The sequence below is a fragment of the Canis aureus genome, chromosome 21 (assembly GCF_053574225.1).
Source record: "Canis aureus isolate CA01 chromosome 21, VMU_Caureus_v.1.0, whole genome shotgun sequence".
NCBI classification, from domain to species: Eukaryota; Metazoa; Chordata; class Mammalia; order Carnivora; family Canidae; genus Canis; species Canis aureus.
In genome coordinates, this window is record NC_135631.1 from 4,072,756 (window position 1) to 4,099,034 (window position 26,279).

At 53.3% G+C, this 26,279-nt stretch overlaps 1 protein-coding gene across 10 annotated transcripts; it reads left to right on the forward strand.

Annotated features, from left to right (window-relative positions):
• The first annotated feature begins 1,122 nt into the window (after positions 1-1,122).
• On the forward strand, positions 1,123-26,021 carry FRMD8 (FERM domain containing 8). 10 transcript variants are annotated; one of them, XM_077862382.1, is made up of 13 exons: positions 1,310-1,495; positions 1,592-1,676; positions 2,277-2,521; positions 3,153-3,320; positions 7,582-7,683; positions 8,079-8,137; positions 8,269-8,435; positions 10,387-10,605; positions 12,744-12,867; positions 13,754-13,897; positions 14,941-15,141; positions 20,858-21,062; positions 24,165-26,021. In XM_077862382.1, the coding sequence occupies exons 1-13, from the start codon at positions 1,492-1,494 to the stop codon at positions 24,281-24,283; spliced, it is 1,842 nt and encodes a 613-aa protein (XP_077718508.1). In that variant the 5' UTR covers positions 1,310-1,491; the 3' UTR covers positions 24,284-26,021. The 10 variants fall into 10 exon arrangements, with proteins under 10 accessions (XP_077718512.1, XP_077718510.1, XP_077718514.1 ...); XM_077862386.1 differs by lacking the exons at positions 1,310-1,495; positions 2,277-2,521 and adding an exon at positions 1,123-1,286 and having other exon boundaries at positions 3,156-3,320; XM_077862384.1 differs by lacking the exons at positions 1,310-1,495; positions 2,277-2,521 and adding an exon at positions 1,124-1,286.
• The last annotated feature ends 258 nt before the right edge of the window (positions 26,022-26,279 follow it).

Here is a 26,279-nt window from a genome sequence, read left to right on the forward strand (position 1 = left end):
TCTCTGCCTCTCTCTATGTGTCTCTCATGAATAAATAAAATCTTAAAAAAAAAAAAAGAACCTGGAGATGCTTGTTCTATAGCACACTCTTGTCTCCAGCTCCCATCTGAGCTTCCTTGAGTCTTTAGTTCACACAAAGAAGACATGTTGTAATGGGCTCAAGTGTGGGGTAGCGTAGATCCTGGAAGGCTGGTAAAGAGCTGTTCCTATGAGGAAACTTGGCCTGGGTTAGGAGATGGGCCTGCCTTCCAAAGCCAGGAAGGAGGGCAGGGTGAGCCCACTCCTTCTCTTGCACCCCTACCCCCATCCTTGATCGTCTAGACCATTGTCGTGGCTAGAACAACTTCTGGTTCTTCTGGCTCAGGAAGGTGCCCCATGGACCTGTTTTTCTCCCTGAGATCTACACCTCAGGCATACACAGGCTGGCGTTGCCAGGACATGTTGGTGACGTGACCCTGGGAGAGGTGGTTTCTCGCCTGTCTCTTCCAGGCCCCAGTGCCTCTTTCCAGGCTGGGAATGGCTCAAGGTCTCCCGGCTGTGTGTCTAAGATAGAGAGGGCTCATGTGACTGCTCCTTGGAAAACTCCAGTGTGCCTAGCTTGGGTTTCCGGCATATAATTGGAGAGTCGCTGGAGATCATGGAGTTCAACCTCTTCACTTTACAGACGGGAAACTGGGGCCCGCTGGAACAGGGGCTTGTCCAGGCTAAGTCCGACAGGGACCCAGTCTTCTGACCGCAGCCAAGAGTCTGCATCACCCATCACGGCCCAGGGGCGCTCCATTACCTGCTGCGGCCTGAGCCCCTGTGCCCGGCACCCGGAACGGTGTGCATCCCTGATGCGTCCCAGGAAGCATCTCCCTTTTACGGGTGACGGGACCAGCCCCAAACCACACGCGAGTGCCCAGAGCTAGGCCACCGCTCCCGACCTCTTGAACCTTCTTCGCTACACCTTGTCACAGGCCGGCGGGCGGCCCTGCGGGGGGCGGGGGGGGGACCCGCCGACCACGAGCGAGAGCAAACGCGGATCCACGGGGCGGGGCGTCCCAGGCCTGCGCGGGCCGGCAGGGCGCGTGCGCAGCAGCCCCGAGCTCCCATTGGCTCCCGCGGGCCGGGAGGCGGGGCCGCGCGCGTCGGCTTCCTCCGCCCCAGCTTCCGCGTCGCGGCTGGGGCAGCGGGACCCCGATCGGTGGCGGAGTCCCCGCTCGCTTTGGGGCGGGAGGCGGAGCTGGAGGTCGGAGTCAGACCCGGAGCCTGGGCTCAAGCGGCGGGCGCTGAGTCCCTCCGAAGTGAGAGCGCGGCGACGCCCTGCGCGGGTTCCCGCCCCGGACGGGAGGGCGGCGCGTCCTCCCGGGGCATCCCGGCCAGCCCCAGCCTCGATCCCCTCCCGCCTGTCGGCGCCCTGACCCCTCCCACCGGCCTCGACCTCCAGTTGGGTGAAGACCCGCTAGCCTGCGCACCAGTGCCTCCAGCGAACGCTGTTCACCTTTGCAGATGAGCGGGGACTCCGCCCTTCCCTGAGAACTTGAGGGCTCCCCAACCCTCCCATCCCTGGATCCCCCCAGTAACCAGTTCTTTCTCTTCCTCTCTGCAGATGGACGGGACAGAAGGCAGTGCTGGGCAACCGGGCCCCGCCGAGCGGTCCCATCGAAGCAGCGTGTCCTCCGTGGGAGCCCGAGGTGGGTCCCTGTCCCCGCCACCGACTTCTCTATACCCAGCTGGGGCCCTAGCCCTGGGGAAGTGGCCGTGGCCTGTCATCTCTTTCATTAGAGAGAATGTTATATATTAACAGGCAAGATCTGTGAAGGTGTAGAGAAAAAGAAAAAAAAAAAAAACAGCACCTGGCCTCTGTCACTAGGCTGTTGGCCAAGGTGGGTACTGTTCTCTAATTTCCCTTTTCTCATTTGTAAAAGGAGTATGCCTTGCAGAGCTGTGAAATTCAAATGAAACCTCATGAATGAAGAGTGACACATTCACGTTCTCTGATTTCTTTCTCACAAACAATGGCTTGGAAGCAGGGATCATTATCTTCATTTTATAAGGAGGGAAATTGGGCCCTAGAGAGGTTAAGTCACTGGGTACTGGAGCCTGCAGTGCCTCTCAGTTGCCCCTACCTGAAAAGTGAGTGTGAATCACAGGCTCCTGGAGATGATTTTATGGTCCGTCAAGAAAATAGCAGTTACAGAAGAACAGACTGGAAATCCAAAATGCCCTTTCACTTGTGTTAGTGATAAACTATGCCTTTGCCTTTCATTGGCTTCACTCCGTTTGATCCACAGCCACACTTTGAGAGACGGGTGTTCTCCCTGCTTTAAGATGAGGCAACTGACATTCACACTTGCTGAAGAAGTCCGCGTGTTAGCGGGGGCCCAGGCTAGGATTGGAACCCAAGTCTATTGGCCTCCAGGCTCGGTGCTCCCCTATGGTTCCTGCAGCTCCAGGGATGGGGATTTGAATCTGGCTACTCTTCCAAGGGTCTTCCTTCAGCACCAGACTCCAGATAAGATCATACGGGCTATCACAAGTAACCACTCAACGTTTTAGGTTGTATTTCTCCTGGCCTGTTTAGACAGTCCTGAAAGCCCATAGAATTGGGTCCTGGGGCTTGAAGAATCCTGTGGGAGCTGAACCCTGGAAATTGCTTTACCCTGGGGCTGCCTTGGGAATCCTCTATTCCATCTTAGCCCAGGCCAGAGAGAGACAGCTACTTGCCTAAGGATAACAGTGAGTTTGGCAGCTCTCCTGCCTCACAGCCTGATATACTCCTATAATCTCAGGACAGATTCAGCCTGTTTCTACCTCAGTACCCACCTGTGGAATGTTCTCTGTCAAGGAAGAAGCTGAGCAGAGTTGTTGGGGCTGCCAGGAGAGTGTGTGGGGGTGCAGTGACCAGTCTTAATTTGAACCTTTGGGAGTTAGGGTGGGGCTGGTCCCTGGGCCAAAATTGCTGGATTTCCAGGTCTCAAGTAAGTCTTAACAGCACCCTACACAGGATCCTTTGGGGATGCTGGGGCTCTGTATCTGCAGGGTAACCTTGGTCACCCCAGGGGGTGTAGGGTGGGAACTCCAGCCCCAGTGGAGGGTAGTGAGTTCCTTGTCAGCATATGTATGCTTAGGTAGCAGGCTCAGCTGACCGTGCCCTGCCTCCATTGCAGCAGCTGACGTCCTGGTGTACCTGGCGGATGACACAGTGGTGCCCTTGGCTGTGGAGAACCTGCCCTCGCTTAGCGCCCATGAGCTGCACCGAGCTGTCCGTGAGGTCCTGCAGCTCCCGGACATTGCCCTAGATGCCTTCGCACTCTGGCTTGTGTCCCCTCTGCTGGGTAAGCCTTGGCAGTGAGAAGCCCATGCTGGAGGGTCGGGAGGGCAATGAACCAGTGGGAAGGGAAGGGGCAGCTTCCAGAACTTATGCCCGTTCTCCATAAGAAGAAGGTGGGACCTGTGTATGTCCTGGAGCTATCCCCCACTTTGAGGCCCTAGAGCCCTAAGAGAACACCTGGCTCTTCTGCCCCCACCTTCTTTCTCTCCTAGTGGCAGAGGAAGGGTCAAGTCTGACCCTCAGCCTGGATGCTGGAGTCTGGGGCACAAGGTGTAGCAGGGAGGAAAGGGATCCACATTCAGTGAGCATGTAGTCGGTGCCACAACCTGAGCTGGCATTTCTTTCTTTCTTTTTTATTTTTTTTTAGGATTTTCTTCATTTATTCATGAGAGACACAGAGAGAGACGCAGGGACACAGGCAGAGGGAGAAGCAGGCTCCATGCAAGGAGCCCAGCCTGGGACTCGATCCCGGGACTCGATCCTGGGACTCCAGGATCACACCCTGGGCCAAAGGCAGGTGCCAAACCGCTGAGCCACCCAGGGATCCCCTTGAGCTGGCATTTCTTGAGCACGATTTCTCCTTACCCTCACAGCCCAGCCCGGTGTTGCAGATAAGGCCATTGAGGTTTGGAGTAGCAGGTTCACTGAGTAGTAGGACTGAGGCCAGAGTGGAACCTGGGGGTACCCTCAGCCAGCCTCTTTGAACTGCATTCTGCTCCTTGGAGGAGGGAGAAGACCTGGCCTAGGGGAGTGGCCACTCCTGAAGGCAGGGAGAGTGGAACAAGTGGGAGCCCCACTTTTCTGCAGCCCTGCAGGGAGGGAGTCAAAGGAGAGGATGCCTTGCGAGGTGCCAGGGCCAGGCATATCTGCCAAGCTTAAATATTCTCCTTTCTTGTAGAAGAACAGAGGCTAGAAGAGGAGTGACTGGTTCCTCGGAGGCCCCTAGCAGTTACCTCTTTCTTGAGACCAGTAGAATTTATGCCTCTACCATAGAGGGAGGATCTCTGCCAGCCTGGTGGGAAAGGGAGTGCCCTTCCCATATGTCCCTGTCCTGTCCTTGTCTGTCCTCCCATGTCCCTTCCCATATGTCCCTGTCCTCCCTCCCATTGGAGCTTCCTGTCCAGCTGCTACTCTCGCCTACGCTCTTCCTGCTGACATGTCTCCTCCGCCTGCTCCCCACCCAGGTCAGCTGCCCCGTCGTCCCCCCCCCCCCACACCCTGGGTGTTGGTCAAAACTGTCGGTCCCTTGGTTTGTGTCTTTGAGAAGCTGGGGGTAGCTGGCCTGTGTCCTGCTTCAGGCTCCCTGTTCCTGCAGCTGGGTGGCTGTTTCTTCCTCCTCCTTCCTCCGCCCCCACTCCCTCCTCATCACATTCCTTTTCCCCTGTGGCAAGAACATGAATGGGCTGCCTGTGTGGCCAGCAGGGTCACCCTGGGGCACCACCCTATCCAGGACGAGGGTGGCTAGAGGCCCCAGCACAAAGTCAGCGCCCACTTGGTTCCCAGGCTGGGTTCAGGAAGGCTGAAAGGCGGTTTCAGCTTTGACTCGGGTCCTTCAGAACTCTTGGCTGCTCTCCATCCCCCAGAGTGGGTTAAGCGGGGAGCAGATGGCCCAGGGCTAGGCAGCCGGGGCAGGGTGCTGTCTGCTAGAGCCACCCTTCAAGCTGGATGTGTGGGGAGTTTTCTCCTTCACAGTGCCCTTGTCACTGCACGGAACAAGCTCCAGGGCACACGAGTCTCACTTGGGTGAAAGCCTCCAGACAGGAAGGGCCCATCTGATAGTGTGTGGGACCACAGGATCAGTGCCCTGCTCTGATCGTGGGAGTCCTCGGAGCTGCTGGGGCACAGGGTCGGGATGGGCTGTAGGCAGAGGGAAGGGCACCATTGCCCAGGGTCCCCTCTCCTCCTCAGTGTGTCCAGGGACCAGCTCATCAGGTACCTTGTTCATCTCACGAGTATGTGTAGAGCCACCTCCTCCACCCCGTTTTGGCCGGTGATCTCGATGGCTTGGGGACGCAGTATCCTCGCTCTCAGGGACCTCACGGTCTAAAGTGTGCTACGGGAGCTCTGGTCCTGGTTTAGCCACTAACACTTGGTGGCCTTGGGCAGGCACTGTCCCTCTTTGGGCTTCAGTTTTCCACCTGGCCAGCGGGTGGCCTCATGCACTCCAGCGCTGACATCCTGTGAATGTCCAGGCAGAGAGCAGGTGGAGGCCCTGCTGAGTGGCCTGGCCAGTGGGGTTGCAGAGGGAGCCTTTCCTGGAGAGGAGAGGACACTGTCACTGGGGGCTTGTGGCCAGTCCCCGTCCTGGGGAGTGGTGAGGCAGGGCTGGCAACAGATGGGTGTGGCAAGCACCTAGGTAGGAAACGAGGGCTGAGGAGAGGTCGGAAATCTGATTCTGAAAAACGTTGGCAGAGAAAGGGATGTGAGGAAGCAGGGTGCAGGATTGGATGGGAGAGGCTGCAGGCAGGAGGGAGGCCAGTTTGGGGGCTGTGACTACTGTTTTGGGTTAAGATCAGGAACCAGGGGATCCCTAGGTGGTTCAGCGCCTGCCTTTGGCCCAGGGCATGATCCTGAAGACCCGGGATCAAGTCCCGCATCGGGCTCCCTGCATGGAGCCTGCTTCTCCCTCTGCCTGTGTCTCTGCCTCTTTCTCTCTCTTTCTCTCTCTCTCTTTCTCGCTCTCTCTCTCTGTCTATAATGAATAAATAAATAAATCTTAAAAAAAAAAAAAAAAGATCAGGGACCAAATGGAAGCCTGAAGAACAGAGATGAGGACCCTTGACTTCAAGCTGGGAGGATAAGGCTCTGGGGCTCATAGTGGGAGATTAAGCAAGGAGAGAGGGGTCCAGAGAGGGGTCAGACGGCAGGGGAGGTTAGTTGATGGGATAGATGTTGTCATTCCCATTCCTTACTTCCGCCAGCCACCCTTGTTTATCACCTGTGGCTTAGAAACAGAGTCTGACTTCTCAGAGGCCGTGGTTGCTGGCACATGAGATGAGAGCACTTTCTCATTACTGGCCCAGGTTGTTGAGTCCGGGGTCCCTCTGGCTGCCCAGAATCAAGAGACGGGCATGAGGGGTGCACTTGGCCATTCTGCCGACCTTTGTGAGGACCTATGGCCGGCCAGGGGTACAGCAGTGAATGGGACAGAGCCACTCGTGCTGGAGTAACCTGACAGCTCACCAGCTCGTGGGGCATAGACCAGGAGATGACATCAGATAGTGGTAGACAGTGTCAAGGCAACCAAATGAGGGTGTAGTTGGTGTGGTGGAGGGTGACGGAGTGGGATGCTGCCTCAGTGGATGGTCTGGGGAAGGAGACACTTGAACCAAGACCCAAGCCAGTCAGCCAAGTGAAGATCTAGTGGAGAGAGAGCCCGAGGCAGGAGGAACAGCAAGTGCAAAGGCCCTAAGGCACTGACAAGCTGGGAAGGTTCAAGGGATTGAAGAAGGCCAGTATGGCAGGAGGAGAATGGGAAGGGAATGAGGTGGGAGAGCTGGATGGCATGGAATGAAGGTCAGCTGGAGCCCCTGGGGGAGATGCTGGAGGTGGGGCCTGGCGAGGGAGAGGTCCAGCCTCTGCCAGGGGCAGGGGAGGGCAGCCCCTTGGGCCTCTAGGCTTCAGTTACCAACTGGGCTCTGCTTCCTAAAGGCCGTGCAGGGTTCACCTGTACCACCATCCCTGGCACCTTCCATCAGCCACAGCCTCTCCACCCCGGGCCACCCCCATGCTGCAGGGAGTCCGAGGCTGGCACTGTCTAGAGCCTCATCCTCTCTCACTGTGTGACTTTGGACAAGTAACTTAACCTCTCTGAGCCTCATTTCTCCCAACGAGTGAAATGAGGATAGTGTTTTCATGGGGCAGATGTACATAATCCACTTGAAGTGCTTCTGACCGCTGGTACCTGCTCAGTTAACACTGGCCGTAACTGGGGTGCCTCGTGGCTCAGTTGGTTGAGTGACACTCTTAGTTTCTGTTCAGGTTGTGATCTCAGGGTCGCGAGATTGAGCCCCACATCGGGCTCCACACTTAGCAGGGATTCTGCTTGAGTTTCACTCTCTCTCCCCTCCCCTCCCACCCTGCCCCAGGCATATGTGTATGCTCTCTGTCTGTCTGTCTGTCTCTCTCTCTCAAATAATAGATAAACAAATCTTAGAAAAAAAAAATTCCTGGCCATGACTGCCATCGTCGTTGCTGTGTTAGTGGGCGGCAGTCCTATCAGTCAGAGGCCGCATACACAGGCCGCTTCCTCTCTCGTCCTGCAGAGGTGCAGCTGAAGCCCAAGCACCAGCCCTACAAGCTGGGCCGCCAGTGGCCAGAACTGCTCCTGCGCTTCACTGATGCTCCTGACGATGACGTGGCCATGGGTTAGTGCTGCTGCCAGTGTGCCCCTGTCTCAGGCCCACCTAGGCCTCCCCTGGCAGGTGGGGCTGCCCTTGCTGAGGGGTGGGACCAGCATCTCCCCCCCGAGCACCATCAGCTCAGGATGCTGGAGGTGGGGCCTGGTGACAGGGAGACCCAGCTCTGCCAGGGCCAGGGGAGGGCAGCCCCACAAGCCTCTGGGCCTATTACCAGCCTTTACAAGTTCCTCGAGGGGAACCCAGGAGGGGGTGCCCTGGGGGACAGCCATGCATCCCCCTCTCTGGACAGTCCTGAGGTTTTGTCAGTTATGGTGGGTGAGGGGGCACTGGGCCTGTCAGGGGAGAGGGTGAGGCTGGGCCAAGCCAGGGGGCCAGGCAGTGACCCCAGCCTCTCTCCTCAGATGAGCCTTCCCTGCAGTTCCGAAGGAACGTGTTTTTCCCAAAGCGGCGGGAGCTCCAGGTGAGGCCGTGAACCCCAGGTGGGACCACCCATCTCTGGTGCCCTGTGTCCCTCCTCCCCTTGTCCCTAGACCCCTGAACACTGGTCGTCGAACCAGCTGAGCAGCCCCTCCCTACCACACCGGCCCGTAGATCCATGATGAGGAGGTCCTGCGGCTGCTCTATGAGGAGGCCAAAGGCAACGTGCTGGCTGCACGGTACCCATGCGACGTGGAGGACTGTGAGACCCTGGGCGCCCTGGTGTGCCGCGTGCAACTCGGGCCCTACCAGCCTGGCCAGCCCACTGCCTGTGCCCTGAGGTGAGGGCCAGTGGGACCTGAGGCAGGGGCATGGGGTGGGGAGGGTTGCCCTGGAATCCTACTTCCAGGAGGAAGTCAGGAGGCCTAGGCCCTAGGGCTGGCCCTGACACTGTGTGACCTTTGACAAGTCACCCTACCTTTCTCAACCCCTTTCCCTCATCTGCACTAGACCTGAGAAGTAGGAGATTTGAGTGAAGTGACATCTTGAGAAGAGCCCCAGGTGTGCATGAGGGTGGAACCCAGCCTCCACCTGAGGTCAGAAGGGAGTTGAGCTTGTTCTTCTCGGGTCACAGCCCAGGACTGACCAGATACTGATCCCCAGTCACCAGGAACAGTCCAGCTTTGTCCCAAACTCCAGGGACGAGGCCCTTTTCCTCAGACACCCCAGGATGCTGGCTCTGTGTCTTCCATCTCAGGAAGCCATGCTCCTTGCTCTGTGAATTGAATCTGCCGTGGAAGCAGACCAGGCTATTCTCTGACCTCCTTGAACAATGATCCTGAGGCTCAGAGATAATCCCAATGAGGATGAACTTTCAGCACAGCCTGCTCCTAGACCCTGGGCCCATCCCCACCCCAACACTGCAGTGGACACTGTGTTGGAGGAGAGGATGTGCAGAGACAGGGCCCTGTGCCAGGTGACTTAACAGCTGGGACTCCGCAGGGACCACCCAGCTTAGCTGAGCCTAAGGGCTCCCACCGAGCCGGCTAAGGCTGGTGGCCATAGGAATCCTGGCTCTGGGGCGTTTCTATTCTTGCTGTGGCTGATGGCAAACGCAACCCAGACTGTTTATACTTGAGGGACTTTGTCAGCCAGAATCACAGACAGGTCCAGAGGTGGTCGAGATGCAGAGGTTCTCGGATCTGCAGACACTTGTCCTCTCTCTCCTGGGCCAACCCTGTGTCCTCTGGGCCGGCTTACACTCAGGCCAAATGGCCCAACAGTTGTATGTTGGCAGGGAGAGGCCTCTCCCCTTACACACCAGTCCTCAGACTCACTCTGACACCTCCTTCCCCTGGCTGAGCCTCAGATCCACCCAAAGGAGACCCAGTGGCCAGGGCACTGATCGGCTTGCCCTGAGCCTACACAGACCCCGTGCATAGGAGAGTGGGGAAGGCCAGATTTCCAGATGACAAGCGAGAGTTGTTGCTGGAAAAAGGGATGTGGGGGCACAAGCAGTGGAAATGCCCACAGCAGCCCCGAGAAGGGTGTTGGGCCTCCAGGTCAGCATGGGTTCTTTCCTCCCCTCAGCCCTCCGGAAGCTCCAGCAGAGCCCCCTTCCCTCTGGTGAGAATGGCATCCTCAGCAATAAGTGTTTGGTGCCAGGCCCATGCTGGTGCCCTTCCATGCAAGTAGCTGTCTGCGCCCTTGTTTCCTCTGTGGAGAAACTGGGCCTCTGAGAAGGTGCTCCCCACTCCCAGACAGAGCTCTGGCTACAGGCCCCCCAGTGGCCCCGGAAGCAGCGCTGTTACCTCGAGGTGCTTACTGTAGGGTTGCCTGTTATTGGAAACCTTTCCTTCTTGAACCTGTGCTGGTGGATTGTGGGTTGCTGTTTTGTTTTTGTTTTTCATATCCTTGTTTGGCAGAAAATTCACGAAGAGCTGTAGGTCACTTGCCACACCGTTTTTTCATTGTAAAAGTTCCACTAGCTCAGAAATCCAGACCTTCCTGACTCCATGACAGGTGCTATGCTGGAAGCCTCCAGCCACAGGCTGGCTGTGAGGCAGGTCTGCTTTCAGCCTGCCCACTGGTCCCCTGACCTGCCTTTCTGGCCTCTCACCAGCCAGGCTTGCTATTGGGCTCACAGCCGTGGGCTCTCTGATGGTTCCCATCCAGGACCTTACCTGCCTTTGCTGTGAGCGAGCCGCACCCTGAGGACCTCAGCACCTCCAGCCGGGCCCCCAGCCCCAGAGCCTCTCCTCATGCTGGGCACCCATCTTCTTTCCTGTGCAGGGAGAAGCTGGATTCCTTCCTCCCTGCCCACCTCTGCAAGCGGGGCCATGGGCTCTTTGCGGCACTCCGGGGCCGAGGGGCCAAGGCGGGGACAGGTGAACAGGGCCTGCTGAATGCTTACTGCAAAGTGAAGGAAGCTGGCGACGGTGAGCACGGGGCCTCCCTGAGCACCCACTACCGTGCCTACCTCCTCAAGAGCCACGAGCTGCCCTTTTACGGGTGAGTGATTCCCTGGCTTTGTCGCCATGGGCAGCCACAGCCCTGGGGTCTCTGCTGTCCCTTTCCCCTGACAGCCCAGCCATCGGTCTTGGCCTTTGCTAGCACGGCCTGCCAGGGCATCAGTCTCTGCTCCAGCCAGGCTCTGTCTTCACATGAGCCAGCACTGCAGGCCCCACGGGTACCGAGCTAGACGCCTGTCCTTGCCTCGTTCCTGTCACAGGCCAGACCACCAGACAGGTCTTCCCCTTCCGCCTGCCAGTCACTTGGTCGGTAGGCCTGCTGACCTCCCGTTGAGCCCACTCTCCCTCTCACACCTGTTCACATCTGTTCGGTAGCTCTTGGGCACCTGCTGCATGCCAGCGTTCTAGGCGCCAGCAGGACCTCAGTGAGCAAAGGGACCTGGTCTGTGCCTGATGGGGCTAACGATCCAAAGGGAAGAGAGACAGCAGCAGAGGTTGAGAACAGACTGCAGGTGGGCAGAGGCACCAGCCAGGTGACCAGTGAGGACAGTCACCAAAGGGGACAATACTCCGAAGGGGAGCAACGGCTCAGGCCAGGTGGTGATGATGCCAGAGGTGAGATATGGTCAAGTGTCGGAGATGTTGAGGTGTAGAGTCAACAGAATTTGCTAGACAGGTAGACAGTGGAACAGATGAAGGAGAGGAGACAGAGCTCCCAAGGTCTGGTCAGAGGCAACTGGAGGATGACGTTGCCATCAAATGAAGTGGGACCGTGCCGTGGAGCAGACTGGGGAAGGTTGGGGGTTTGGTTTTGGATGTGTTGATCTTAGATGCTTGCTGGATATCCAGGTGGCATTTCTGAGCGAGCATTAAAGTTTCTGAGTCTAGAGGCAGGTAATAATTGGTGGGCATCAGCATTTGGGTGGTTTGAAACCTGGAGCTCCAAGACATGGCCAAGGAGGTGAGTGTGGACCAGACACAAGGAGACCCTGGGCCAGCAAGGCAGGCAGGTGGGTCTCTACAGGCCAGGTAAAGGGGCCTGTCAGGGCAGGAGAGAGTGATTGAGCCTCCCATGCTGCTGCTTCCAGGTCAAGTTCAACCTGTCCTGTGCGGCTGGTGGTTGACCTCCAGCATCAGGGTGGCAACGGGTGAAGGAGATGAGAAAAGACTGGAGACAGTGAGTGTGACCAACACCTTCAGGGGTCAGTGCTGTGAAGTGGAGTCGAAAGATGCAGCATTTGTGGGTGGGGTCGGGGCAGAAGATCATTAATTTTCCTGATGGACGAAATGTGTGGGTACAGACAGGGATGACCCTCTAGAGGAGGGGGTAGATGAGGCTATGCAAGTGGCTGCTCCCGGTTGCTTCAGTGACTCAGTGAAGTAGGAGTCCCAGCCATTCGCTGGGCTCATAGAAGTTCTTCCAGGAGTAGGGACAGGAGTGAGGCTGCTTGCGGGAATCAGAGGGAGCACATGCTGGCCTCCAGGCCAGGTCTGGGGTGAGGGTACAGCAGCGCAAGGGCTCTGGCTTCGCCTGCTGCCAGGGGGCAATAGGCCAGACTGCCAGAGGAGGAGGAAGGACACAACAGGGTAGGGGAGAGGGCGGTAATTCAGTGGGTCGGCGTGCCAGGGCCACATCCTTCCCCCTTCCCCGGTATCAAGCCCCAAAGCCTCCCTCATGGACCTTGAGCAAGTGTAGCTTGACCCCACTGCTGCTGAGGGGCCTTGTCCTGACAGACAGCAGGCCGAGGGGCTCTCCCAACCCTGACGTGGCCTGGCCACCTCCACCTCTGCCCCAGCCCCTACAGCCCGAGTCCTTGGGCTCCTGGTAGTTCCCTGAGCACCGCTTGCTCCATCCCACACCCAGATTCACGCTCTTCCTCTGTCTTCAGTGGCCGCCCTCCTCTGTGCCACTCACTTCCTCCTCCTGCCTGTTCAGACCTTCCTGTCTGGTGAGACCAGCACAGATGCCGCCACCTCCAGGAAGTCTCCCTCCTCTTCCCTCACGATTTCTCCCTTCCCAGGGGCAGGTTTCATTGAAACTTCAGGTCATCCAAATGGCTTAAACTTCTCATGTGCCTGGGGCAGGCCGGGCCAGAGCATTGTGGTGGTGGAATCCAGACCCTGGACTGTCGGTTCTTAGTGCCAGAGGCGACAAATTAATAGCAGTTCTCTCCCCAGGTGTGCCTTCTTCCATGGCGAGGTGGACAAACCGGCCCAGGGCTTTTTACACCGGGGTGGGCGAAAGCAAGTGGCCGTGGCCATCAGCTTGGAGGGCGTGCATGTCATTGACAGCAGGGAGAAGGTACCTCCAGCTCCTCCAGGGCGGGACCTGGGTTGGGGGTGGAGGGCCTCACTGGAGAGGGAGTGGGGCCCTTACCCACGCCTTCTGGTTCTCTTGGGCCAGTGGTTGGCCTGGAGGCAGACTGGATGGCTTGCTGACCTCCCTCCCTCAGATGTCCCCACAGCCTCCAGTGCCACCCCGGGGGCTTCCTTGGGGTCTGTTCTACATCAGCTTTTCTGCCTAGCATGTGAGGTACGAGCGTGGCTAGGGCAGGGGGAGGTGCAGCTGGGGTGAAAGCCTCTGAGTGGAGGGAATCTGGCATGGCCTGGCCGCTCTGTTGGACCAGTGGCTGAAGACTAGTTATTGGATTTCCAGAAAAGCCTCACGACTAGAAGCCTTCCTTGGCTGCCTGAGTCCTGCTTCTCCCACTCCTGCCCTGTGGGGCGATTTCTCGGCACTTGGGCAGGAGTCTCTCCTAAGCTAGCAGGAAAGTTTTAGATGACTGCTGCTTGTCCCCAGAGTGGCACCCCAGCCCTTCCTTGCGCCCAAATATGCCGGGCCCAGAGCCCAGCTCAGCTTCTTGCTGAGTTGCTACCTAGTTGATTTCCAGGAAAAGGTCGTCCTTCCCACCTGCCTCTTGCCTCAGGTGACTGTCTCAGCTGTCAGGGGCCTGGCTGGCTAGTGAGAAGTGCTGTGGGTTAGGAGTTGTCAGCCTCCCCAGACCACAGCCTCCTCTGAGGGTCTGATGAAAGCTGCCACTCCTCAGAGAAATTCACACAGGAATTTAGCCTCAGCCTTACAGGTATATAGCCTGGTAAGGTGTCCCCTCCTGGTGGTACCTGAGCAGGATGGGGTAGGGGAGTGGACTGCTCAACCGAATCCAAACTCTGCATCTCCCTCTGGCCAGCATGTCCTGCTGGGCCTGCGCTTCCAGGAACTGTCGTGGGACCACACCTCCCCCGAGGAGGAGGAGTCTGTCCTGTGGCTAGAGTTTGATGGGGACAACGAGGGCACACCGGTCAACAAGCTCCTTAAGATCTACTCCAAGCAGGTAGTGGGTGTTGCCTACACTGGGGGTGGGGATGGGGTGAAGTGTGGTAACCCTGAGCTTAGGGTGCCCCAGGCTATGGGAGGCTCCAGGCTGGCTGACAAGGAGGTGAGAGGGCTGCTGAGGGCCTGGGGACCAGAGAAGCTGACATCAGCTTATCTATGGCCACCCTTGTGAGTCAGAAGGCCTAGTTTGATGCCACCCTGGGCTTCCTAGTTCTGTGTGACTCTAGGAGTTGGGTGCTTTCAGAGCAGGAGCAGGTGTGGCAGGGTGAAGGCCCCACGTGCCTTGGTTTCGCTCTGTTCAGCCAGCCCCCACCCCTGCCCCTCCTGCACCTGCCCTGGTCATGGCACAGGCCTTCCTCCCACACTTCCTCCTTTCTTCTCAGCAGACACTGGTCAGAACCCCTGTCCTTGAAAGCACACCTCCACCCCTGCTGCCATCTGGGGTCCCTGGACCCTCCATAGGTGCTCTCCTTACTCTGGCCTCCCCTCCCACTTGGCCACACATCTGGCCACAGCCAGCCTCTGCTTTGCCACACGTCTGTCCTCCATCCCCACTCAGCTTGACCTGGGGCTCCTGGACACTCCACCCCTGTCCCCTGTGGTGGCTGCCCTGACCTCCTGCCCTGAGCATCCACAAGCTCTTCCCTCTCACAGCTTTGAATACTCAGCTGGCCCCGCCTTTTTGCTGATGATTCCATAATTTTTGCACTACCAGGCTAGACCCCTTTTTAAAGTAAATGTTTTATTGAATTATAGAGAAAAGCACCCAAATCCCAAGTGTAGAGCTCAACGGATTTTCCCAGAATAACCCATGTAATACCTTTCAGGTTGCAAAATAGAACCAGGACCCCAGGAGACCCCTCGAGCCCCCCCCTCGCCTCCCCCCGACCACCACCAAAGGGACCCCCATTGTGACTTGTTTCAGCCATGAGTCGTTCTGCCTGTTTTTGAACCTTCTGGTGGCAGGTCTGCACCGTGTGTTCTGTCCCATCTGATTTGTTCTGCTCTGCGGTGTGTTTGTGAACTTCATCCTCACTGTAGGTAGCAGTGACTGGATCTTTTGGGGTGCTCTCTGATGTTCCAGCATCAAATTCACCTGTCTTGACTTTCCATTCCATTGCTGAGGGATGCTTGGGTTTTCGGTTTATGACTATCGCCAGTGACACTCGTGATCACTGCCATGCGTGTCCTTTGTGCGCGTGTGTGGGTGTACACCCGGGAGTGGAACAGCTGGGCCAGCAGGTCAGTGCATGCACCCTCGAACAGACACTGCCCATTGTCCACGAGAGCTTGCTGCTTTGCATCCTCTCCCCCGGCCCATTGTAGCCGCTCTGGAGGGACAATCGTGCTATCTCCTTATGGTTTTTTCCTGTTTTTTAGTCCATTTTATTGAGGTATAATTTACAGTAAGCATCCATTTTAAGAGTAAGTTTTGATGCATTAACGTGCTTGTGTAACCACCACAGTCAGGCAGCAGAGCAGCTTATTTGCTGAGCTTGTATCTTTCTAGATGTTAAATGTCTGTTCACACCTTTTGTCCATTTTTTATTGGAGTATTTGTATCACCCCCCAAATGTCCACCTGGCTATTGTTGGCCTCTCCCCGCTGCCTAATGAGGTTGGCAACTTTTTTTTTTTTTAATTCTTTTTTTTTTTTTTTAAGATTTTATCCATTTATTCATGAGAGAGAGAGATACACACACACAGGCAGAGGGAGAAGCAGGCTCCACGCAGGGAGCCCGATGGGGTACTCGATCCCGTGTCTCCAGGATCCGGCCCTGGGCTGAAGGCGGCGCTAAACCGCTGGGCCACCGGGCTGCCCCTTTTTTTTTTTTTTTTAAGTTTTTATTTATTAATTCATGAGAGACACACACACAGAGAGAGGCAGAGATACAGGCAGAGGGAGAAGCAGGCTCCATGCAGGAAGCCCGATGTGAGTCTCAATCCCGGGACTCCAGGATCAGGCCCTGGGCTGAAGGCAGCGGGCTGCCCCAGGTTGGCAGCTTTTATGTATTTATTTGCCATCTGGGTGTCCTCTGTTTGTTGAAATTTTTGCCAGTTTTTCTTTGGGGTTGCCTTTTTTTTTTTAATTCATCCTTTAGTACCTTTCTTGTCTGCTTTTAGAGTCATCTCCCACCTGCTACTTGATGCTTCCCACAAGCTCTCCCTAGAGTTTCGCTTTCTCCAGAGCTCGCTATAAATACACTCCGCTACACATGTACATGCATGTAACCCTACATATTTACCCAAGCAACATAAAGACATATGTCTACAATGATAGGTGTACTCAGGTGTTCATGGCAGTTCCATTTATAATAATTGAAGCATCAGAAACAGCACACATGTCCATCAGCTGGTGACTAGGGAAACAAATTGTGGTATACACACACTATATGTAATGTGTGCAGCCTTTGCAACTGGCATTTTTCCCTGACTTTATGTTTTTGAGACCCATCCATTGTATGATGTGTCAGTTGGTCCCTTTACGTTGTCAAATTGTACTCCACATTGTGCGTAAACCTCATCCACTGAAAGATATTTGAGTTGTTTCCAGTTTGGGGGCTTTTGTGAATAAAGCTGCTGTAAACATTTGTGTGGGCTTATGCCTTCATTTCTCTCGTATAAGTCCCCAGGAGTGGGATTGCCAGATTGTATGATAAACCTCATATCGTCCCTATCAGAAACCAAACTGCTAAAAAAAGAAAAAAAGAAAGAAAGAAACCAAACTGCTTTCCAAAGTGACCGCACCATTTTGCATTCCCACCAGCACCATCTGAGAGTTCCAGGTGCTCCAGTCTGCCCAGCACTTGGTCTTTGCCAGTCTTGTCTGCCATTCTCATAAATGCAGCGGCTTCCATTTGCCTTTTCCTAAATTTCATGATGTTGATCATCTTTCCAAGTGCTTATTCTTCATGCACATATTGTCTCTGACAGAGGGTGTGTTCAGATCATTGGTCCATGTTTTCATTAGTTTCTTTTTCTTTTTTTAAGATTTTATTTATTTATTCGTGAGAGACACAGAGAGAGAGGCAGAGACAAAGGCAGAGGGAGAATTAGGCTCCCTGTAGGGAGCCCGATGTAGGACTCAATCCGGAACTCCAGGATCACGCCCTGGCGGAAGGCAGGTGCTCAACCCCTGAGCCACTCTGGTGTCCCAGTTTCTTTTTCTTTTAAAGATTTTTATTTATTTATTTATTTGAGAAAGAGAGAGCACAAGGGGGTGGGCAGAGGAAGAGGTAAAAGCAGACTCCCCACCCAGGACCTGGGATCATGACCTGAGCCAAAGGCAGAAGCCACCTAGGTGCTCCCTCATTGGGTTATTTTCCTATTGAGTTGTGAGTGTTCATTCTATAGTCTGTATCCTTTATCAGATATGTTTTGCAAATCTTGCAGTCTGTGATTTGACTTTTTACTTAATTTTTTGAAGAGATGTTTTTAATTTTGATAGAGTCCATTTCATCAGGTTTTTTCCCCTTATGGTTCCTAAGAAATTATTGCCTTAAAGAAAAAAAAAAGGGGGGGGATCCCTGGGTGGCTCAGCAATGTGGCACCTGCCTTTGGCCCAGGGCGCGATCCTGGAGTCCCTGGATCGAGTCCCACATCGGGCTCCCTGAGGTGAGCCTGCTTCTCCCTCTGCCTGTGTCTCTGCCCCTCTCTCTCTCTCTCTCTCTCTCTCTCTCTCTCTGTGTGTGTCTGTCATAAATAAATAAATAAAATCTTTTTTATTTTTTTTTTAATTTTTTTTTTAAATTTTTTTTAAAAATTAAAAAAAAAGTAATTATTGCCTAACCCGAGGTCACAAAGATATTCTGTATTTTTTCCTAGAAGTTTTATAATTCTTAGTAAAATTTCAGAAACTAGACGTTTTATAATTTTGGGTCTGTGATCCATTTCAAGTTGCTTTTATACATGAGGTGTGATATATAGATCAAGATTCTCTCTCTCTTTTGTTTTGTTTTGGTTTGGTTTCAGTGTTATTTGTTGAAAAGACTGTGCTTCCATCATTGAATTGCCCTTGTGTCTCTGTCGCAATTCAATTGGCCAAGTGTGTGTGGGTTTATTTCTTGATTATCTGTTCTGTGCCCTTGATCTATGTGTTTGTCTTTCACTAATAATCATACTCTATTGATTACTGAAACTTTATAGTAAGTCTTCAAATCAGATAGGATGATTTCCAGAACTTCGTATTTTCCAAAATTGTTTTTGACTATTCCAGTTTATGCATTTCCTTATAAATTTTAAGATAAGCTTGTCGATTTCTACCCTTTCTTCCCCAAAAAAGCTTCTGGGGTTTAGACCAAGATTGTGTTGAATCTGTAGATTAATTTGGAGAGAATTGACATCCTAAGTCTTCCAGGCCATTTATTTTTATGTCTCCATTTATTTGTCTTTGATTTTTTTCACTAACATTTTATTGTTGTCAGCATACAGATGCTTTTATCATATTTTTCTCTAAGTATTGCTTTGCTTTGCTTTCTCTTCTTGGTGCTAGCCTAGGTGGTACTTTTTAATTTATTTTTATTTACTAGTTTTATAGTGACATAAAAGTTTATTGCTCTCTCAATAACATTATAGGTAGGCAGTCCAGTCTAGATCTGTTATTGTGGACTCACAATCCTTTAACCTTATTGCTCCACCATGCATATTCCCTACTCTTATTTTTTTTAGGATTTTAATTATTTTTTAAATTAAAAATTTTATTTATTAATGAGAGACAAGAGAGAGAGAGCAGCAGAGGGAAAAGCAGGCTCCACGCAAGGAGCCCGACGTGGGACTCCATCCTGGGTCTCCAGGATCAGGCTCTGGGCTGAAGGCGGCGCTAAACTGCCGAGCCACCCAGGCTGCCCAAGGTTTTAATTATTTATTCACGAGAGACACACAGAGAAGCAGAGACCTTGGGAGAGGGAGGAGAAGCAGGCTTCCTGCAGGGAGCCCAATATGGGTAGGACTCAATACTGGGACTCTGGGATCACACCCTGTGCTGAAGGCGGACGCTTAACCACTGAGCCACCCAGGCGTCCCTATTCTCTACTCTTTTTTTTGTTTTTTAATTTTTTTTTTAACTTTTATTTATTTATGATAGGCACACAGTGAGAGAGAGAGAGGCAGAGACACAGGCAGAGGGAGAAGCAGGCTCCATGCACCAGGAGCCTGACGTGGGATTCGATCCTGGATATCCAGGACCGCGCCCTGGGCCAAAGGCAGGCGCCAAACCTCTGCGCCACCCAGGGATCCCTCTATTCTCTACTCTTAAATTCACCTCATGGTCCAGGATAGCTGCTTCAACTCCAGCCATCACATCTACATGCTAGACAACAGGAAGAAGAAAAAGGAAAGGACAGGCAATCCCCCCTTTTAATTTCAATTTTTAGTTGTTCATTGTGGTATGTAGAAATACAGTTGATTTTGTTATCTACATATTCATATGTCCTGCAACTCTGTTAAACTCACTCACTGGTTCTCATAGTTCTGTTGCAGATTCTTTGGGGTTTTCTCTGTAGACAGTTGTGTCGTCTGTGAACAGGGATAGTCATGTTCTGGCTTTCCAGTCTGCATGCCTCTATTTACTTGTCCTGATTGCAATCCCTTGGACCTCCAGTACAGTGTTGAGTGCGTGTGAGCAGACATCGCAACTTGCTTCTGACCTTAAGGGGGACATATGTCCAGTCTTGCTCTCAATAAGTATGGTATCGGCTATAGGTCTTTGAAAGACACCCTCACTGGGTCGAGGAAGTTCCCTTCTGTTCCTGGTTTGCCAAGCTTTATCTTGAATGGATATTAATTTTGTCAAATGTGGTATAATTTTAATGGCAGGCAGCATCACACCGTGATTGGGGTTTTGTTTCAAGGAACTTAGAGGGCTCCCCTGTTGTGCTTACGGCGCAGGGGCCTCTGTTCCCACTGGCCCTCCTGTTTACCAGCCTAGTGCCTGCCAGTTCTGCTTGGTGGAGTCACTCGTGAGAAAAGGAGGCAGGGGTGGAGAGTAGATGCTGGCTTCCGCTCCTGGGCCTGGGCTGAGTCTCCTGCCCTGCCCCCCCCTCCCCCCCCAGGATGGGTTGTGTTACTTCAGAGAGGCCTTGGAATGCACTGGATGGGGGCAGGTACCAGGCCATTCTCCACTTGTCTGTCACCTGGGGGCCATTCTCTTGGCCTCTAACCCTGCTCTTCCTATGAGTGCTTTTTGAAGCACAGGCAGGTATTGATCCACCTCCGTCCCTGCTGCATCCCACTGCCTATAGCAGCACCTGCCACAGGGTAGGTACTCAGTAAATGTGTAACCTGACTAGAGGATGCCACGTGCTGACGGCTTTCTCTATATGGATCCACCAGACTCCCGGCATCCCTGTCATACGGTGTCCAGACCATGCTCACTGACATCCGGTCACTTCTCCTTTTTTGTCAACATGTGTTATATTTAAAATTTGTTGAGAAGGTAGCACTTTGGAAGAATGTGCTCAGAGGGAACCCGTAAGCCTGTGGTCTGACCACCATCTTCTTCATAGGCCTGCAAACTCTTCTCTCAGACAACTCCCCTCCATTCTTACAACCCAGAAAGCTCTGTCCTGGGTCCTCTTCTTCATCAGCCTCCTGTAACTGCTGAGATTCCTCCCCTATCTGGCTTGACTGCTGCAGCCCATGGCACTTAGCCTTCCTGGCCTGGGCCTTCTGCCAGAATGTTCTTTCTTACCCATCCCACCTCCCAGACCTGAGACGGGAACTCATTCATCAGGCCTGACCTCCAAATTCAACCCAGATGGATACCTCCCCTGTCCCCTGGCCCGCAGAACACCTGACCACCTCTTCCTTTTTTTGTGTTTGTTTCATCATCTGCCTCCCCCAGCAGAAAGCAGGGGCTAGTCCATCTCATCCATCTCACTCCGCAGAGCATGAAAAGGCTGGGCCTGGGCCATCCGTAGCTCACCACCCAGGCCTCAGGGTGGTCCCTCTGTCCTCCCCAGGCCGAGCTGATGAGCAGTCTCATCGAGTACTGCATTGAGCTGAACCAGACTTCAGAGCCTGCTGCCTCCCAGGAAAATGTGTCTGGCACCCCCTCAGCTGCTGGTGCCCCACCACCTCCCATTCAGCGCCCACAGCTGCGGAGGCAGGGCAGCGTGGTATGCAGCCGCCTCCAGCATCTCTCCACCATTGACTACGTGGAAGAAGGTGAGCACATGTTCACGTGTACACACATACACACACACATATGCACACCTAGGGAGCCCTAGGGACAGGGAGCTGCTAAGTGATTCCAGAGGCATCGAGTTAGGGTCCAGCTGGAAGGGACCTAATTGGAGGATGGGGGTGAGGTCAGGGGAGGGTCGCATCTGTGAGTTCTGTGATTGGGAACGGGCCTTTGGGACCCTGGCAGGAAGGATCCCTCCCTGTCCCTGTCCACAGATATGTTCCCTGCGGCTGTGTCCAGTTGTGAAAAACTAGAAACTCCTGAAGTCTGATCTTTCAAGTGTGGATATAGAAACAATGGGCCACATCCGGTGGACTCAGGGCAGGTGGTAAAAGGGCAAGACCCTTAATGCAGTGTGGTGTCTCACATCAGGCCCCGGAGCAGACAGCCATTTGTGAAAGAGCTGGTGAAGTACAGAAGTCTGTAGTTTAGTTAATCATGTTGCATCGATGTTTATTTTCTAGTTTTGGCAAATATATGATGGTAATGGAAGATGCCAGCATCAAGAGAAGCTAGACGAGAGTACATAAGAACTCTTTGTATTATCTTTTCTTGATAAATCTAGAATTATTCCAAAATAAGAAGGTTTAAATGTAGTAAGGATGACCTGCATTTAGATAGCAAAATGTAGGGGATTCCTAGGTTGCTCAGCGGGTTAGCACCTGCCTTCAGCCCAGGGCATGATCCTGGGATCGAATTCCACATCGGGCTCCCTGCATGGAGCCTGCTTCTCCCTCTGCCTGTGTCTCTGTCTCTCTCTGTGTGTCTCTTATGAATAAATAAATAAAATCTAAAAAAAAAAAAAAAAAGATAGCAAGATGTAGGGGCACCTGGCTGGTTTAGTCAGTGGAGCAGGTGACTCTTGATCTTGGGGTTAGGAGTTCAAACCCCATGTTGGGTATAGAGATTACTTAAATATAAAATTTTTAAAATAAATAAATAGCAAGATGTTCACAATAAGGTCAAGTAATAAAAATCAGGTAATAGGACCACCCACGCAAGACTGCATCTGTGTATAGGAGGGACATGTGCCAACTGGTGGTGAATTGCTGTAACTTCTACTTTTTTCCTTGTGTTTCTTTGTAGTATTTACATTTTTGATGACAAACAAGCATATCTTTTTTTTTTTTTTAAGATTTTATTTATTAGAGAGAGGGGAGAGGCACAAGTAGAGGGAGAAGCGGGGAGCCTGATGCGGGGCTCAATTGTGCAACCCTGAGATCATGACCTGAGCTGAAACCAAGTTGGCCACTTAACTGACAGACACCCAAGCGCCTACAAGCATGTCATTTTTATCATCAGGAAAAGCAAAACAATATTTTTTTAAAAGATTTTATTTATTTGACAGAGCATGAGCACAAGCAGGGGGGAGCTGCAGAAGGAGAGGGAGAGAGGGAGAAGAAGCAGGGAGCCTGACACGGGGCTGGATCCCAGGACCTTGGGATCATGATCCAAGCCAAAGGCAGATGCTTAACCAACTGAGCCACCCAGGTGCCGCGTGAAACAATTTTTCTGTAACGACCGTTTCCCCGTTTCTACACCTTGGTGTGGCTAGCAGGCGTGTCACCCAGCTCCCTATTGTGGGACATGACAGTTATTTCCAGTTTTCAGCCACTATAGACAACACAGGTATTGCTAAATCCTTGCTTGGAATCTGAACCATTTCCTCAGGATCATTCCCTAGAAACAGGGTTGCAGTGTCAGACGGCATGCCTGCTGGCCCCCTCCTGGGAGGGCATACACTCCAGTCATCTAGCCACTCTCCAGCACACTAAAAGAGAACTTGTTTGGGTTTGGTTTGGTGTTCGAGCATTAGTGAGGTTGGACCGATTTTGTGTGCTTGGTCATTTTTATTCATGGATCATTGTTCACTTATTTGTGTTGTCTATTTTTCTTTTGTTGCTAGATTTTTTTTTTTAAGATTTTATTTATTGGGCAGCCCCAGTGGCTTAGCAGTTTAGTGCCGCCACCTTCAGCCCGGGGCGTGATCCCAAGGACCTGGGATCGAGTCCCACATCAGGCTCCCAGCAGGGAGCCTGCTTCTCCCTCTGCCTGTGTCTCTGCCTCTCTCTTCTTCTGTGTCTCTTGTGAATAAATAAATAAAAACTTAAAAAAAAAAGATTTTATTTATTTATTCGTGAGAGACACAGAGAGAGAGAGGCAGAGACATATGGAGAGAGAGAAGCAGGCTCCCTGCAGGGAGCCTGATGTGGGATCATGTTCTGAGCCAGAGGCAGACACTCAACCACTGAGCCACCCAGGTGCCCGTTGCTTGATTTTGTTAATTAACATCTTACGTTAATGTGGTGTATTTGTTACAGTTACCGAACAAATAAGGATACAGTATCATTAAACTCCTTTATTTTAGCCTAATGTTCTTTCCAGTGGTAGGCTCCCATCCAGAATGCCACACTACATTTAGTTGTCATATCTCCGTAGGCACCCCTGGGCTGCGACAGTTTCTCAGATTTCCCTTGTTTTTGATGACCTTGGCAGTTTGGAGGACTACTTGGGGATATTGTAGGAGGCCATGTAACTGGCATTTGCCTGGTGCTTTCCTCATGCTCAGGCAGGAGTTGTGGGCTGGGGAGGAAGGTCCCAGAGGTTAAAGTGCCATTTTCATCACACCTGTCAAAGGTGCATTATCAACATGACTTAGGACAGTTGATGTTGACCTTGGTCACCTGGCTTGAAATTTAACTTCTATGAATTCCTTTTTTTTCTTATGGAGGCTCACCTTCAGCCAGCCTCCTGTGCTGTAGATGTTTTATTTCTTTGGTCTGTTCTTGAACTGGGTTGAGCAAAAGCTCCTGGGACAGCAGAGCTGACCCAGCATCAAATGCAAAACCCAGATTTGCCTCTGATGCAGAAGGCTAACCACATGTCTTGCCCTTGGCAGCACTGGCAGACGAGCTTCGGTGGGGTCTGAGGCTCAGACAGTTCGTGGATGCAACGAGGGGGACCCAGTGTGAGCAGGTTCTGGAAGGAGCCAGCCCCTGGTGCCAGAACCCAGGCTCCCAGGGGCCTGGACCATCACACCCCAGGAAGCCCTCCCTCAACACGTTCCTCTTATTCCTTCATAGGTCAGCAGATCAAGCGGGTGAAACCAAAGCGCACCACATCCTTCTTCAGCCGGCAGCTCTCCATGGGCCAGGGGAGCTACACCGTGGTGCAGCCCACCGACAGCCTGGAGCAGGGCTGAGGGTGGCAGTGCCGGGCAGGGGGAGGGCACAGGGAGGTCCTCCCTGGACCTAGCCCAGCGCTCTTCTCCCAAGGGGCAGGACCAGGCTGTGGCTCTGGTGTTGCGTAGGAGGATTACCTCGGAGAAGAAAGAAGCGGCTTCTGTGCCCGGGGTGGTACATGGGCCACGCAGAGCTGGCTGGGGACTCCCGCAGGGTCTTCCTTGCAGCCTGCCTGCCTTCCCCCTGGACTCAGCCCCACTGCTGTCTCAGGACCATCTGAGGAGGTTCTGGCCACCTCCTCCCAGCCAGGGATGTGCCCTTCTCAAGATGGACAGTGTCCCCGGCTCTGAAGTCCTCAGTGACAGCCCTGATGGCAGGTGGCCAACAAATAGGGTTCAGGACTATAGGTCCGATGTGTGTCTTTGGTCTTTTCCCTGGACTTTGGTGACCACATCCCTGCATTTCTTCTGCCACATTCCACCCACGCTGCCAGTCTGGGCATGGCCCTGAGCGGTGGGAAGGAGGCCTCCCTGGACTGAACCACAGCAGGAACAGAGAGAGTGAAGCCTCCCACCCATACTCTCTCTGGCTGGATGGAACTGGAGGGAGCCGGGCAAGGCCTGGCTCAGGGAGCACTCTGTGCTCCTCACTCAGGCCTCTTGTGGTCAGGACACATTCTGACTGGAGGGAAAGTGCCTTTTTGCCAGCTTTTGATGACAACACTGTTCCAGGAGGTGGCTGCCCTGTGGACCAATGTGCCCACCAGATCCACACTCTACACTTAAAGAGGCTCCCAAACCACCCTGGGCTTCAGGTTCTAGTTTTGCTCTTTTTTCATCTGCTTCAGTTCCACAAAGCCTGTGAACTCTGGGGTAACGAGAAGATGCCCCCACCAACCTCAGAGCTGCTGGCTCTCCTTCAAGATGGCGCCATGGCGTCCACCCTCCTGACCCTGGGGGTGGCCCATGCAGGCAAACGTCCTATGCAACTTGGTCTCCTCTTTCCAGGGACATTGTAGGGAGGCTGGATGTGGCACTGGGCATGGTTTTTAACCTGCTTCCCCCCCCTGGCATCTCCCAGAGGAGCCGTCCCAGCCCCTCTGCTCCTCCATGGTGGGTCCATGGCCCTCACAGCGCTTCCTGGGACTTTCCACAGGAAGAAGCAGGCGCAGCTCAGCACTGGATTCTGCTTTGTCCTCCGTCTTCCCTCCCTGCTGAGAGCCTTGGCAGAGGAAATGCAAACTGGTCTCCAGGGTCAGAGCCCATTCCCTCCTCTTCCTTATGGTGGCTTTTGAGCACTCCAGATGTTCTGGGGCGGGCTTGCCTCCAGCAGTAGGGACTTTGTTACTTGTTATAATTAAGTAGGTGTCCCCAGCCTTGTGGAATGTCCCAGCCAGAGGACATCTTGTCTCCCCTCCTGGAGTCACTGGACCTGAGTGGCTGACAGCCCGCCTGGCACCCAGCCCTCTGGTTATCTCCTCTTGCTCTTTTGACCCAAGTGAATGTTTATCTGCTGGGCTGATGGGTTGAGGGTGTCGGGCGTGGACACACATTACTTGTTTTTATCCTTCAGTCTGTCTGTTTTATCCTTCAGTCTGTCTGTTTTATCCTTCAGTCTTCTGTTCTCTGAGCATCCTTTGTGCCATGACCTTTTCTGCCTGCCCTTTGGGACAAAGCAGTATTTTACCAAGTGCCCTTTGAATATTCTCATTCTTTTGTATCATGTGACTTCTTAATAATAAAATAAATTTCTAGCGAACTTTGAGCGGTTTATGTTACTGAATAATGAGGGTGTGTTGGTTGCACCCTGGGAGTTGACTACAGGCTGCTTGTTTGCTTTTTTTTTTTTTCCTTAAGATTTTATTTATTTATTCACAAGAGGCAGACACAGGCAGAGGGAGAAGCAGGCTCCATGCAGGAAGCCCGACGTAAGACTCCATCCCCGGTCCCCAGGATTATGCCCTGGGCTGAAGGTATCGCTAAACTGCTGAGCCACCCGGGCTGCCCTTGGTTGCTT

Excerpts from the sequence above, each read along its gene's own strand:
- FRMD8 (XM_077862382.1), top strand. Across the intron at positions 3,321-7,581 it reads GCTTGTGTCCCCTCTGCTGG|AGGTGCAGCTGAAGCCCAAG; the intron begins GTAAGCCTTGGC and ends CTCGTCCTGCAG. Across the intron at positions 12,868-13,753 it reads TCATTGACAGCAGGGAGAAG|CATGTCCTGCTGGGCCTGCG; the intron begins GTACCTCCAGCT and ends CCCTCTGGCCAG.